The 15,593-nt window shown below is 46.2% G+C and overlaps 1 protein-coding gene across 4 annotated transcripts in view; it reads right to left on the reverse strand.

Annotated features, from left to right (window-relative positions):
- Positions 1-14,630, reverse strand: part of LOC102228667 (disks large homolog 4-like) — a 33,943-nt gene extending 19,313 nt beyond the window's left edge. For 2 of the 4 annotated variants that reach the window (XM_023346433.1, XM_023346432.1), the window contains exons 1-6: positions 14,597-14,630; positions 13,387-13,506; positions 11,998-12,068; positions 5,653-5,766; positions 2,431-2,481; positions 954-1,078 (exon numbers count right to left, since the gene is read on the reverse strand). In XM_023346433.1, the coding sequence (XP_023202201.1) occupies positions 954-1,078; positions 2,431-2,481; positions 5,653-5,766; positions 11,998-12,068; positions 13,387-13,506; positions 14,597-14,615 (500 nt within the window). In that variant the 5' untranslated portion in view covers positions 14,616-14,630. Of the gene's footprint in view, positions 1-953; positions 1,079-2,430; positions 2,482-3,316; positions 3,701-5,652; positions 5,767-11,627; positions 11,789-11,997; positions 12,069-13,386; positions 13,507-14,596 lie in introns of those variants that run through there. The other 2 variants (XM_023346434.1, XM_023346435.1) reach the window with 2 other exon arrangements.
- Positions 14,631-15,593: the final 963 nt, after the last annotated feature.

Raw genomic sequence — 15,593 nt, forward strand, 5'->3', positions numbered from 1 at the left:
ACTTAAACCATGTTGGACAGAACTTGGACCTCCAGCTATCTGAACTGGACCTGGTACCGATTACTGATCCAGCCAGTCCTGACCCAATCAGAGGTTCTGAACTGAACCAGCTGCAGCTCTCTGGTTCTGGTTCTGGTTCTGCCATCAAACTGGACCGAACAGAATCCTCTGATCTCTGTTGGGTCAAAGATCCAGCAGCAGTAGAAACAGAACCGGTTCTGAGCGGTTCACTAGTTTGGTTCTGCTGGTTCCATAAAGGAGGAAATAAAAAATCCAACAGATTCAACCTGCAACCGATTTGTAGGAACGTTGATCCGTTGCTTAGCAACAGCGGTGACTCAGGGGGCGGGGCTCGGAGCGTTTCCATGGGAACGACCAGGAAACATTAAACTGGTTATTATTTTAATCAATCAAATTTTATTTATATATCTCATTTCAGCAGCAAAACATTTCAAAGAGCTTTACATCATAAACACAGAAACACAAAGAAATATAGAATCAATAATAATAATAATAGATCAATAATTTGATCAATAATCAAAACACGACATTAAGTCAATAAATGTGTAATTGATTACATTTCAGTTCAATCCTAAACAGTTTATTAGTCGAGTTTCATCATAAAATGTTTACCTGTTAATGTTGGTGAATAATTTCACATTAACATTAAATAAAGTAAAATAGTTTTTAGGTTTTATTTGTTTTTTGTTTATTATAAAATTTGTTGATGTGCAGAAAGTTTAATGTTAAAATGTTTATTTGATTTTTATTGTTTAAAAACTTTTAAATTAGTTTGGATCAGAACCAACATGTTTATTCTGATTGAGTTCATTTCCTAACTTCATACAAATCAATAACAGTATTGATAGGGAATCAAACTGATCAGTTCTAATGAATTCCCCTCCCTAAGAGCAGCCATACTGACCCGGACCCGTTCGGGTCAGAACCGGTACCTGAGGCGTCCGTCCTGGGCGGCGGCTCCTCCTGCGATGATCTTGGTGATGAAGATGGACGGGTCGTCTCCGATGTGCGGGTTGTCGGTTCCGCCCGCGATGCTGAAGCCCAGTCCAGAGTTCCCCTGGAGAGAGGGAGAGGTTCTGATGGAGCCGGTTCTGATGGGCCCAACCGGACCTGGTTCTGATGGAGCCGGTTCTGATGGACACAACTGGACCTGGTTCTGATGGAGCCAGTCGGACTCAGTACTGATTGATCCAACTGTGTCTGGCTCTACATGGTTGATTCTGATGGTTCTACTGGAGTACTGAAGGTCTGTGGACCCGAGGTTCTGTTGAACGGTGTCGATCTACATGTTTGTTTAGAACCCGACCAGAACCCATCAGAACCCGGCCTCCAGTCTCTGCTTGGTCCAGAGACCATCAGGGAACCAGCACCACTGCTGTGGTTCTGCTGAGGTCCAGATCTGATAGAACCGACCATCAGAACCTCCTGAGCTTCTGGTCCAATAGATAAACCATCAGAGGTCATGATGATGATGATGATGATGATAAGATAAATCTTTATTGTCATTGTCACAAGAACAATGAAATTTAAAAGGTGCCATCAGTCGGTGCATAAGCTTAAAAACAAAAAATAACTGTCTCACAATTTACACACAATGTAAGAATTAACAAATAACTGGTAAAAACAAAACAAAAAATGATGATGATGATGATGCAGTTCAGTGATGAAGGCAGTGAACTGATTAGTGCGGCAGTGACTCATGCTGTCAGCAGTCGGCGCCGGTCCGACTCGGCCCGGTTCTGTTTGATCAGCGAGGCGACAGCAGCTAAAGATAACCTGCTTCTAAAAACAGAACCGCTGATGATATTTATGGACCAGAAGGTTCTGGAACAACATAGATCTACGTGGTACAGAATAGAACCAGCTGTTACTGTATAGATGTAGAATCTTTCACTATAGATCTAGATCATAGATCATTATAGATAGATAGATCTATGTCTATCAATGTGTATTGTATCATGATGCGTACTCACTGTCTATCAGTAAAGATCTATGTATATTGCTATAGATCTATGTGTACTAGAAGCTGTTCCTCACCCTCTCCAGAGTGATCTAGGTCTATCGGTATAGATCTATGTGTGGTAGAAGCTGTTCCTCACCCTCTCCAGAGTGATCTAGGTCTATAGGTATAGATCTATGTGTATTAGAAGCTGTTCCTCACCCTCTCCAGAGTGATCTAGGTCTATCTGTATAGATCTATAGATAGTAGAAGCTGTTCCTCACCCTCTCCAGAGTGATCTAGGTCTATCAGTATAGATCTATGTATATTAGAAGCTGTTCCTCACCCTCTCCAGAGTGATTTAGGTCTATAGGTATAGATCTATAGATATTAGAAGCTGTTCCTCACCCTCTCCAGAGTGATCTAGGTCTATCAGTATAGATCTATAGATATTAGAAGCTGTTCCTCACCCTCTCCAGAGTGATCTCTTCATACTCCAGTTCTCCTTCTGATCCGTTCATCTGGAAAATCAAGCAGAGTGAAATCAGTTGAATCTCCTGCCAGCATCTCTGCTGCCCGTCGCCATGGCAACTCCATGGTAACAGCTGTTGCTGCCTCAGGGGCACTGGTTACCAAGGCGACTGGCTGTAGCCATGGTGACCAGCTCTCTGTCTCACCACATCTCCAAAACAGGACAGTTACATCACTTCCTGTCACGGTCCAATCAGAGGCCACCGTCCCCTCTACCCTGGTACCTTCAGGTCGACCAATCAGATGAGAGGATCCAACCTGAGGTCCTCTGGTTCCACCAGCAGAGGGCGTCGTCACCACCGACCTACTGCTGGACCACTGGGGGTCCAAACGGTTCCGAGCTGGAAGAAGGTCTGGTCTCCAGAGTGGAACAAAGGTCCAAACCGGTTCACTGGTACCGAACCAGCAGGGATCCTTAAAACCAGAAGGTTCTGAAACATCTCAGTTTGGACCCGAGTCCAATAATCAATGGCAGAACTATGGAGAACCGACCGGCTCTGAGACACAAGCTGGACCAGAACCACCAACCATCTGGACCAGAACCAGTAACTCGTCTGGACCAGAACCACCTACCCGTCTGGATCAGAACCAGTAACCCGTCTGGATCAGAACCACCAACCTGTTTGGATCAGAACCAACAACCTGTCTGGACCAGAACCACCGACCCGTCTGGATCAGAACCACCAGAAGGTCCTCAACCCTCCATCTTCTCCAGCCTGTGGGTCTCAGTAACTCCTCCAGACCTGATTGGTCCCCAGCAGGCCCCGCCCCTCCCTGAGGACCAATCAGAAGCCAGCAGAGCCCAGTGGACCAATCGGTTCCTACCATCATCCTCTGCCTGTGTCTCTTTGCTCTCCTCACGTTGTTGATGAATCTTCTTCCCATCTTCTTGGCGTACCAAACCGACACAAACATCCCTCCCTGTGTCTCCGTGTGTCTCAGCTTGTCCCACAGAGTGTCTCCTCCTGTCCCTCCTCCTGTCCTTCTGTCCGTCTTCAGGTCGGTTCTTACATAAGGACGGCGATGAGGGACGGATGAATTATTAACCAAGATGCTCAGCTCGATACAGACCGGGTCCTGGACGCGTCAACGAAGAGCGGAGACATGATGGACGGAGGGGACATCGTCCCTCGCTTAGAGAGGAAGAGGAGAAGGAGGAGAGTCCTGCAGGAGGAAGAGGAGCAGCGACAGGAGTCCTGCAGAGAGAGAGAGCGAGGCGGTCCATCTCTCTCTCTCTCTCTCTTGTTCCTCCCCCCCTCTGAAGGAATCCCCTCCCCTCTGTGATGTCACTCAGCAGGGCGAGCGAGGCAGAGAGAGAGAGAGATATTCTCTCCAACAGATTTTAGAAACGCACACATGTTCTGGTTAATAGTGTTGCCATGGTAACAAACCCCCTCCACTCTTTTTTTTTCCCAATCTCCCCCCCTTCTGCCGTTCTTAGCGTTACCATGGAGACGGCTGAGCAAAAAGCAGAAGGATGAGAGAGGGAACGGGCGGCCCACGCTACGGAGAGAGAGAGAGAGAGAGAGAGAGTGTGTGTATCAATGTGTGATTACAGCAGCAGCTCTGATCTCAGCAGTGTGAATATTAATGAGCAGTAGATCTATAGTAGATCTATAGTAGATCTATAGTAGATCCGACCTCAGAGCTGATCTTCCTCTCCAGATCTGACCAAACATCCACTGTTCCTCATTCCAGGCCCACTGGATCAGAACCACCCACAGCTTCAACTGGACCTTTACCTAAAACCAGAACCAACCATCCAGAGGCCAATGAACCCAATGAACCCAATGAACCCAATGAACCCAATGAACCCCCATCTTACCGCCTTCCTGCCCCTTCCTGCCCCCTATAGTAACCCAGTTTGCTGCGTTGATCACTTTGTTGTGTTTCTATGTTTCCAGAATCAGATTACTGATTGGTAATCAGTAATCAGATTACTGATTGATAATCAGTAATCAGATTACTGATTGATAATCAGTAATCAGATTACTGATCGATAATCAATAATCTGATTCTCATGAGGTTTCCATAACTCCACCCTGTCCTGTAGACCCAGAGTCACATCGGTGTAATGAAACTAATTTGGTTATTAATCTGTATGATGATAATTCAGATTGATTCTGATTCCAACTGAAGAACCAAACATCAGTGATCTGTTGGTACCAACATGTGAAGTGGATCTGATCCACCTTAAGGTCTAAACCAGCATCTGTCCTCTGCAGGGAGACTGACTGACTGACTGACTGACTGACCACCAGGTCAGGTCTGCATGTTTCCAGTTAACATATTTAACTCGCCGTTAAAACAATCACTGCTGGTCAGAATCAGCAGGTCGTTTTAATGATTGGTAATCAGTGATCAGCCAGAAAACTAATCGGATCATCAATACAAAATTAATGAATGAATCAGACATGAGCAAAGCTAAGAAACGCTGTCAATCAATTATCGCTGCTCCACCTCCTGACTGGCCACCAGGGGGCGAGTCTGAGTGAGCAGGTTTTATACACAAACAGAAACATCAACCAATCAGGAACCAGCGGAGGAATTAAACTGCAGTAACCAGGAACAGCCAGAGAGGGCAGCACTGAGACAGAATATACAGATAAATATAGATTTTATAGAGATATAAATATAGATTTTTATAGAGATATAAATATAGATTTGGTAAAATCACCAGACAGAATTAGTTTGTTTGTAAAGCAACAAAAGATCCTGATCAGTCGATTATTGATCTTTATTTAACCAGGATATTTGATTTAATCCCATATTAATCTAGTTTATATCATTTCTAGTTTAATATGTTACATAGATTATAAACCTCCTGCCAGCAGTGAAGCTGATCTATAATCTATAATCTATCAGGAAGTTAAAATCCTTCAGGATCCAAAACGCTGCAGCAGAGTTCTGATGGAAACCAGAACCAGAACCATCAGAGGTTCTGATCCGATCCAGATGTTCCACCAGAACCCTGCGGTACCAGCCTGCAGGTTCTGCTGATCGGATCCTGATCAGAACATTATCAGGGGGTTCTGACCCGGTCCAGTGGTTCTGGTTCTGTCGGGTCCATAATGATGTCTCAGTCTGTAGCTCATGAAGCTGCTGCTGGCCCCTGGAGGCCGCTCAGTGACCAGGTGCATTGTGGGTAGTGTGGTACCTACGGTGAGAGCGGCTGTGAATCCGTCCAGGTGGGCGTGGCTCAGCTCGGCGCTGTGGGTCATGTGACCGGGGCTGGGGTCCACGGGCGGCGTCTCGTCGTCATGGTAACGGTACTTCTGCGGAGACAGAACCAGACGGTCAGGTTCTGGTTCGGCCCGGGTCAGAGCGGGGAACACGCTAACGGATCAGGCTAACAGTTCAGAACCAGAACCTCAGAACATCAACGACCCGAACCCACAAACCAGAACCAGAACCTGGATTCTGATTGGTCCGTGGTTCCTCTGGGGTCACTTGAGGTCATCCAGTCCTAACTGGACCTACTGACACTTCCCACCAGAACCAGCAGAGGGTCCTGGTTCTGGTTCTACACCATCTCAGAGGTTCTGATACCAGCAGGTCTGGTTCTGATGGACCTGGTTTCTCTCACTTCAACAGGTTCTGTTAGAGAAGTTCTGGAGAACATGAGGACCGGTCCATTTCTCTGTAGAACCAGCAGAACCTCAGCAGGCTAACTGTTAGCAGCTAGCATAAAGCCCGTAGCAGTAGAACTTCCTCTGGGTCGGACTAGAACCATCAGAACCTCCTCGGAGTTAATCTGGATCTCAGTGACGGTTCTGGTCTGTCAGAACCAAACTGGACCCAGAAAAACAAACTGGTTCCACTAACCGTCCTGGAGAGGAAGAGGAGGAACCAGATGAAAACTTGAACTGAGCCACAAAGAGGAGAAACAAAGTGAAAGTAAAGAATGAGACTGGTTACCATGGTAACAGAGACATTCTGAGGGCCGGTTGCCTGGTAACTGATGTCACTGAGGGGGCGGAGCCAGAGCCCATTCATAAACAGTGGAGGGTTTATGGATCCTGGAGGACTGGTTCTGACCCGGTTCTGGAGCTGGGCCGGTTCTGGTTCCTGTCCTCTGGGACCAACTGGGAGGACACTGGACCTCCAGCTGCTCCTCTGCTATTAAACCAGCCAGGTTCTGGTTCTGGTTCTGGTTCTGGTTCAGGATCAGGTTCTGGTTTTCCAGTATACAGAACCAGAGACCTGTATCCATCCTGGGTCGGGTCCACCAGCCGCACTGACCCGGTTCTGCTGTCCAGAGTGGGTCCAGCTGCTCCTCTACACTGAGGTTTACGGTAATGATGCATTCAGGGTCAGACTGGAAACTATCAATCAGTCGAGTTTAATTTGTACAGGAAAATTCAGCAGCAAGAGATTTACATCATAAAACATAAAAACACAGAGTCATGCAGCATAGAACCAAGTTTGTTCCAGATTTGTGGTGCATAGAAGCTGAATGCTGCTTCTCCATATTTGGTTCTGGTTCTGCAGAACCAGAACCTGAACTTTATGGGTCTGGAAGGTTGAAACAGCTGCAGCAGATCTTTAATGTATTGTGGTTCTGATCCGTTCAGTGATTTATAAACTAACAGGATTTAAAGTTTATCCTCTGAGCCACAGGGAGCCAGTGGAGGTTCTGGAGGTTCTGGAGAACTGGGTTTATGTCTCTATTCTCCTGGTTCTGGTCAGAACTCCAGCAGCAGCGTTCTGGATCAGCTGCAGCTGGAGGATTGATTTGATGTACAGAATCAAAGCAACTGGATGAGTTTCTCTAGATCTGGCTGAGACATTAGTCATCTAGATGTTGTTCAGCTGATAGAAGGCGACTTTGTGACCGTCTTTATGTGGCTCTGAAGGGTCAGAGGTCAGAGGTCATCACTACTCCAGGTTTCAGGCTGAAAGCTGGTTTTAGTTGTAACAACTGAAGCTGTGCATTGACTTTAGATATATATCTATACCTGTAGATCTGTAACTCTAGATCTGTAACTCTAGATCTATAACTCTAGATCTATAACTCTAGATCTATGACTCTAGATCTATAACTCTAGATCTATAACTCTAGATCGTTCCTCTTTAGGTCCAAAAATAATAACTTCAGTTTTGTTTCTGTTCAGCTGGAGAAACTGTTGGGTAAATTGTATTACTAGTATTATCAAATATTCGTTGTATTATGTAGCCTTGTAGTTACATTTAGATAATGTTTACTTATATGCTTTTACTCTTTTACTCTTAGTATAAGTAATGTTTCTGTGTGTTAAATAATTCTGATTCCTTCCTAAGGCCTCCTTGGGAGAGAGAGGTGACAGATATTCTCAGCAGGATTCCCTGGGAGATGGAGGTGTTAGTTGCTCCCAGCAGAGTTTTACAGTCCTGCAATAAACTCTGCTTTGTTCTTCTTTGTGCTACAAAGCCGTTGCTTTGAAGCTATACAACGTGTCCTATTCGACGCCGTGCCTGGAGCAAAAGGATCTACAGTGTAGATAACATGTGTCTAGATAGTGAATGTTATTAGCGCTGCAACCATGTGATGAATTGTTGACCCCACCCCTTAGAGTTGCAGTGCTCTCTGTGATAGGGACACTGAAAGTAATAAAAAGAGAGGAACAGACAGATGTGTTTCAGAGCGGTTGGAGATTTGTAACTGAAAGCACATCTCTGTCTGCTCTCCTCGCGAGAAACAAAGAATCTAACTCTCTTGTCTTTCCTGTGTTTGTTAAATGTGTCTTTCATAAGTATTTAGACCTGACAGAAAGTTTTGGCACATCCACACATTTATCTGTTCTAAGCATCTGTTCAGTGATTGGATGGGGTCAAAGGTCACCTGGTGACATAACATAGAGCTGTATCATCAGTGTAGTTATGGTAGCTGATCATATTTCCTGTTATAACCTGAGTCAGTGGGACCTTATAGATTTTGAATCAGAGGGTCCTAGGATTGAACCTTGGGGTACCCCACATGTGACCTTTGACCTCTTTGATGAAAAGTTTCCAGTTGAAACAAAGAAATCCCAGTTCTTTAAGTCACACTGGAACCAGTTAAGCACTGGACCGGAGAGTCCGACCCAACTCTCCAGTGGGTTCAGTAAAATGATCAGCACTGAGGTCCAACAGAACCAGAACCAGAACCAGCTCTGTGTTCTCCCACATCAAAGCAGTTGGTTAACATTGTAACAAAACCACCATGTTTGTTTGGTTCTGGATAAATACAGTAAATGTATCAAACTGTTTTATAACAGTTTCTGATATTTCAGTGTTTAAAGCTGATTTTCCAGCATCATGTTGGTTTTAATTTGACCTTAGTGAATAAAAGGGGCGTGTCCATCGGTGGCGGCGGCGGCGCAGCCAGAGAGGAAGACGCTCACCATCAGGTCTGTGCAGCAGGAGATTTGATCAAATGTTTAAAACAAGTAAAAAATCAAAGAAAAAACTAAACGGTGATCAAAGTTCGTCTCAGCGCCGCAGATTCTGAGTTTTAGAAACCGGATCAGAGTTTGGACCCAGGAAGCTCCGCCCAGTGTGAGGAAACGGTACCGAGGGAAGAAAGACGCTGCGATGGGATCTGGACTTTAGTTTGGTTTTTGGTGGTTTCTGGTGATGTCATTATTTATTCTCATCCTTTTGGGTTTTTGATGTTTTGGATTTTTTATTTTGGATTTTGGATTAAAACAGAGAAATATTTCCAGAACTTTGTTTTGTTTGTGATTATATGGAACTCCTTTGCTGACATTATTCTCTTTAAAGAAGAACAGAAATTTTTGGACATTTAATTATTTAGGTTTTTATGCTGATATAAACTGAGTGATTTAAATCTAACCTATAATTATTTTTGGTTATTGATCTATGTTTTAGAATAAATATTATTTCTTAGTATTGTGGTTTTTTAATAAATCATTGTTGCTAAAAATTTTAAAAATTTCATATTGAGTGGTTGGATATTTATTTTCTTATCAAATTAAAAGGTGTAACAGATTTAATCTGATTCCTGATCTCCTTCAGTTTATTGTGATTTTTGCTTTAAATCAGTTTTACATCGTTAGGAAATTATTTTTAAATGTTGGATACTTTTCATTAACTTTGCTGATGAACAAGAGGTCAGAGGTCGGCCTGCAGCTCTGCAGTAGTGATGAGTTTCTGTTTGGATCAGATCAGCAGCATCAGACTTAAAGAAACATTCTAGAGTTATAGATCTAGAACATCCAGACAGAACTGAAGCTTCACTGAATTATTATTTATTCCAGGTTTTATAATTAAGAAGTTTAAATTGGGTCATTTTTATAACTAAATGATGTTTCATTTCTTCCTCAGTGACATTTATAAAATAATTTAACTTTATTAAATAAATTCAGTCTGATGATCCAGTCTGACCAGAACCGGTCCAGAACTCCAGCCGGTTCTGAACCGATTACTTCAAAAACGATCCAACAAAATAAAATCGTTATAATGTCAACATGTGGAAGAGAATCTGAAACCAGTAAAACCAGTGAAACCAGTGGAACCAGTGGAACCAGTGGAATGTGTCCAACATGTCCTGGAGTTCTGGTCGGATCCAGTTCAGTTCAGAATCTAAAGAACTTTATTAACCCAAAAGATGTTTTAATGTCATAACAGAAGATAAAAGATCAGATCAAACGACTAAAATAAAAATAAAAACTAGAATCAGCAGAAACATTAAAGACCTGATGGGGCCCAAACTGATGGGGCCCAAACTGATGGGGCCTAATGTCCTTATATGGAGCTTCCTCCAGTCAGTCACTGAGGTGGAGAGCTACTGGGTCGGAGCCACAGCTTCACTGGGCCAGCCGGACAGAACCGGAACCACTGGACCCAGAACTGGTTCCACCCTCTGACCCAGAACACGGCGAGTCCTGCTGAGGGAACGGACCGAGCGGGACTCGAACAGGATGAACCTCCATCACCACTACAAACTGTCTGGACCCAGCAGAACCAGAACCAGGTACCGGGTCGGATTGCAGAGGCTACCACTGCAGAACCGAGCCACTTGGTTCTGTTGGACCAGAACTGGACTAGAAGCTGGTTCAGGAAAACAAAGATGGACCAGAACCAGAATCAGATCAGCTGAAACTGGACCCGAACTCCTGGTACCACCAAACAACACGCTGCAGGATTTGGACCAGCTGATGGAGCCAATCAGAACCGACAGAGAGGAAGCAGGAGTTCAGTTTAGTTCTATCTGGTTCGGTCCGGTCCGGTCTGCAGGTGCTGAAGGTTTAGATCAGGGGGTCCAAAGTGGGTTCTGGAGGTTCTGGAGGTCCGGCATCCTGCATGTTTTAGTCTCTCCCTGGTTTAACTCACCTGGATCCAATGAAGATGAACTTTGACCTGCTGAAAGGTTGTTGGTACCAGCAGGGAGGGAACCAGAACCTGCAGGATGCCGGGCCTCCAGGACCCACTTTGGGCTCCACTGGTTTAATGTTTGTTACTGGATCCGTTCAGTCTCAGGTTCTGATCCGAGTTCAGTTGGTCGGTACCAGTTTAGTGTGAGACGTGATGCTGATGAACATTAAATGTTTTATTAATTAAAGCAGCTTTTCATTAAAGTTATTTACTGAATGACATCATTTCCTTCATGTTTATTACATGGTTATGACATCATCAGGTCTTATTCACACAGATAAATAAAACCAACAGGAACCGGACCGGACTCGGCTCGGTTCTGACCAGAACCTTTAACCCAGTTCCCTCTGAGCCATCAGAACCTCTCTGTGATCCAATCCGTCCGGTACCGGACCTGAGGCAGAACCAGCCACATGTTGCTCCAACATCTGGCTCCCTGCTAGCAGCTAGCAACAGCTACATGCTAACGTTGCTACGCTAACACACACACATCGACACACACACACACTTTAACATGTGAAGGCAGCACACACACACTGTCTTTGTATCCTTGTGAGACCCAAACACATGATGGATCAGAACACGCCTGGTGTGTGTGTTCTCTGTGTGTGTGTGTGTGTGTTCTCTCTCTCTCTCTCTCTCTCTGTGTGTGTGTTCTCTCTCTCTCTGTGTGTGTGTGTTCTCTCTCTCTCTCTCTCTCTGTGTGTGTGTTCTCTCTCTCTCTGTGTGTGTGTGTTCTCTCTCTCTTTCTGTTTTCTCTCGTCCAGCGTTCAGCTCTTACCTTGGTGGTGACAATGCAGAGGCAGTCCATATCCCCCCCACACACTCACACACTCTCACACACACACATCTCTGCACACACACACACACACCCTCACACACGCCTGCTCTCTCTCTCTCTGTGAGTAAACGCTCGCTCGCCCCTTCTGTCCCTCCGTCTGTCGGCTGAGGAAGATGATGATGAAGAGGAAAACCTCAGAGTGGGGGGGTCGAGGGGGGCGAGCGACGTCCACTCAGGGTGAGAGAGAGAGGGTGGGGGTTGGGCTCCTGTTGCCATGGTGTTATGCAGCGGTTGCCGCGGTGATTCTGCTGCAGCTGTTGCTAGGTAACAGAGACAGGTGTTGCTGTGCAGATGGGAGTGATGGAGCTACCTGTGCAGGTGTGTGTGGCCGGCTGGACGTCTGGCTCTCACACACCGTCAGCTCGTAGAACTCCTGGATGTCTGCAACACACACACACACACACACACACACACACAGAGAACACAGTCAGGTTGGACCAATCACAAGCCGGCTCCTCAGTCACATGGTGCAGCAGGTGGGGGCGGATGGGGGACACCTGGTTAGAACCCATTAATACTTGGTTCAGAACCAGTCAGAACCCGAACCGTCTCCAGGTTATCAGGACGGTTTCTCAGGTGAACCTGAAGCCTCAGCCAATCAGAGCACAGTTAAACCTGAGGTAAAGGGGGCGGAGCCTCCAGTGAAGCAGGCTGTCTGTCCTGATGGTCCGGTCGACCCGGTTCTACTGGAACCAGAACTCCATCATCTGCTCCACCTCCAGCTGCTGTGGTTCTGATCCAAACCAACCTGTTCCCCGACTGGCCTGTGGGGGCGCTGCACCAAGAACCACTGAAGGTGGAAAAACTCTGAAGACACTGAGAGCAACTTCCTTCTTCACCAGATGGAAACAAGATGGAGGCGTCAGATTTTTCTCTTTAGTCTTTGGCTGAAGACCAGGAGACATTTCTGCTGCTAGCGCTAGGCTAACATGTTAGCTTTGGCTGTATTTACCCAGAATGCCCTGCGCTGTAGTCCACTTCCTGTTTTTGGAGCGGTCTCTGGTCTGCTTGGCGTTCACATTCAAACTGAACCCAGACTGAGGTTTGGAGGACCAGAGGTCAGAGGTCAGTTAGGGTTCACACCTCACCAACTGAACTGGACTTTGACTAGACAGATGGACTGGAGTCGGGTTGAAGTGGACTGAACAGGACTGGATGCATCCTGAGCTGCTGAGGGGCGGAGCTAACCTGGGCTCAGGTGTGATGATGTCATCAATAACCAGGACATTCAAACAGCGCCACTGCAGGCCAGATGGAGAACTACAGCAGCAGCAGGTCCACTGGAGGTTCTGGACCGGGTCTCTGTGGACCCAGACAGTCCATCAGAGCAGAACAAGTTCTGGTTCTGAAGGTCCGGTTCGTCTGGACCAGATTTTAGTGGAGCGCAGGGCTGCTCCATCTGTCCTTCAGACCTGGACAAGCCTGGGTTCTGATTGGTTCTGATTGGTTCTACTGGGTTCTGATTGGTTCTACTGGGTTCTGTTTGGTTCTGCTGTTCCTCCTGGTTCTGTTTGATCCCTCCTTCTTCCTGTTTGAATTTTCCCACATCAGCAAGTGTCCTCAAACATGACAGACTGGTTAAACTGGTTAAACTGGGTGAACTGGTGTGTGTGTGTGTGTGTGTGTGTGTGTGTATGTGTGTGTGGGTGTGTGTGTGTGTGTGTGTGTGTGTGTTTGTGTGTGTGTGTGTGTGTGTTACCTAGCAGAGCCTGGAACAGGTCACTCTGGAAGATGCTCAGCAGCCTCTCAGCTCGACCTTTGACCCCGTCAGCAGCCTGGGCCTGGCAGGCCTCCATGACCTGCAGAGCGCGCTCCGTATCTGGAGGAGACAGAACCAGACGGTCAGTGGTTCTGATGGGTCTGACCCAGAAACCTCTGACTCTGGACCGGGCTCTGGTTCTGGTTCTGGTTCTGACCCAGGCAGCTGGGCTCAGTGTGGAGAAACTGGAGGCTTTGCTCTGCAGCAGGAGGTTCTGCTGGTTCTGATGGTTCTGACTGCAGGAAGGTAAATTACTGACCCGGTTTGGATCGGCAGCAGACAGATTGGTTAGAGGGGAAAACTGCTGACTCGGTTCTGGTTCCGGTTCAGTTACCAGAGCAGGTCGGTCATGTTGCTATGGAGAGAACAGCATCATACTGGGTTAATCCCAGTGATCCCAGTTAGTCTCCAGGGTTCTGGTTCCGGCCCGGTTCTCTTTACTGTGTTTCTGCTTCCAGTTGGGATGAATGTTCCTGTTCTATTCAGATGGATCTATAATCCAGGTTAATCCAGATTAAAACCTGATGATTCTGAACAGAATCTGATCAATAGATTATTGATCAGAGCATAATATTGGAACAATATAAACATATTGAATATTAAATAATCATAAACATCCAGCAGCAAAAATAATTAGAACCTTTATAAATAAAATTATTATTATTATCATCATTCTTCTTCTTCTCCAGTTTCTCTCTGTCAATAATCTCATGGAGCTTCACCTCTCAGGTCACCTGACCCGGGTCAGGTGACCTGGGTCGTCTCCTCCAAACCCTCTGAGGTCAAACCAGTAAAACCAGTAGAAACACCCTGCTGGTCCAGTTACACCATTCTAACCAGTTTAATCCAGAGATCTCAGTTTCAACATGGAGACTGTCAGAGGTCAGAGGTCACAAGAAGATGACAGCAGGAAACCGAACTGAAGAAGAAGAAGACGACCCAAACCCTACTGACTGACTGACTGACTGACTGACTGACTGAGGTCAGAGACACAAACAAGAAACAAAAATAACAACACAGAACCCGTCTGGTTCTGTTCTGACCCGTCTGGTTCTGTTCTGACCCGTCTGGTTCTGTTCTAACCCGTCTGGTTCTGACCCGTCTTGTTCTGACCCGTCCCGTCCCAACATAGACCCACAGTTCGTCTCACCTTCCTTCTTCAGCGGCATGTTTCCTCTCTGATCCACTCAAATCCTCTTTAGGGATTTTACTAGCCGCCCCGCTGCATGCTGGGTAATGGAGGCCTGATGCACAGCTGCTACCAGACAGCCAGACTGACATCCAATCAGATTCATTCATCCTGTTCAACAGCCAATTAGAACCGGAACCATCAGCTTCAATTGTTAGTTTACCTGATCAGACTCTGACCTCCATCATCTTCCTCACTGACCTCCATCATCTTCCTCACTGACCTTCATCATCTTCCTCACTGACCTCCATCATCTTCCTCACTGACCTTCATCATCTTCCTCACTGACCTTCATCATCTTCCTCACTGACCTTCATCATCTTCCTCACTGACCTCCATCATCTTCCTCACTGACCTTCATCATCTTCCTCTCTGACCTTCATCATCTTCCTCACTGACCTCCATCATCTTCCTCACTGACCTTCATTATCTTCCTCACTGACCTTCATCATCTTCCTCTCTGACCTTCATCATCTTCCTCACTGACCTCCATCATCTTCCTCACTGACCTTCATCATCTTCCTCACTGACCTTCATCATCTCCCTCACTGACCTTCATCATCTTCCTCACTGACCTCCATCATCTTCCTCACTGACCTCCATCATCTTCCTCACTGACCTTCATCATCTTCCTCTCTGACCTTCATCATCTTCCTCACTGACCTCCATCATCTTCCTCACTGACCTTCATCATCTTCCTCACTGACCTTCATCCTCTTCCTCACTGACCTCCATCATCTTCCTCTCTGACCTCCATCATCTTCCTCTCTGACCTCCATCATCTTCCTCCTGCTGCTGCAGCCAGCTTCGCCCTCTGGTGGCCAAACAGCAGCGGTGCAGCCTGGACTGTGAAACTTCCTGAGCTGCAGAAGAACTTAGGTCAGGGGTCACCAACAGGGGGCCGCGGAGCAAGTTCTAAAAATAGCCATTGTCATTAGGGAGCACTGCCAGCGAAATT

Source organism: Xiphophorus maculatus, chromosome 14, assembly GCF_002775205.1.
Source record: "Xiphophorus maculatus strain JP 163 A chromosome 14, X_maculatus-5.0-male, whole genome shotgun sequence".
Classification (NCBI taxonomy): Eukaryota; Metazoa; Chordata; class Actinopteri; order Cyprinodontiformes; family Poeciliidae; genus Xiphophorus; species Xiphophorus maculatus.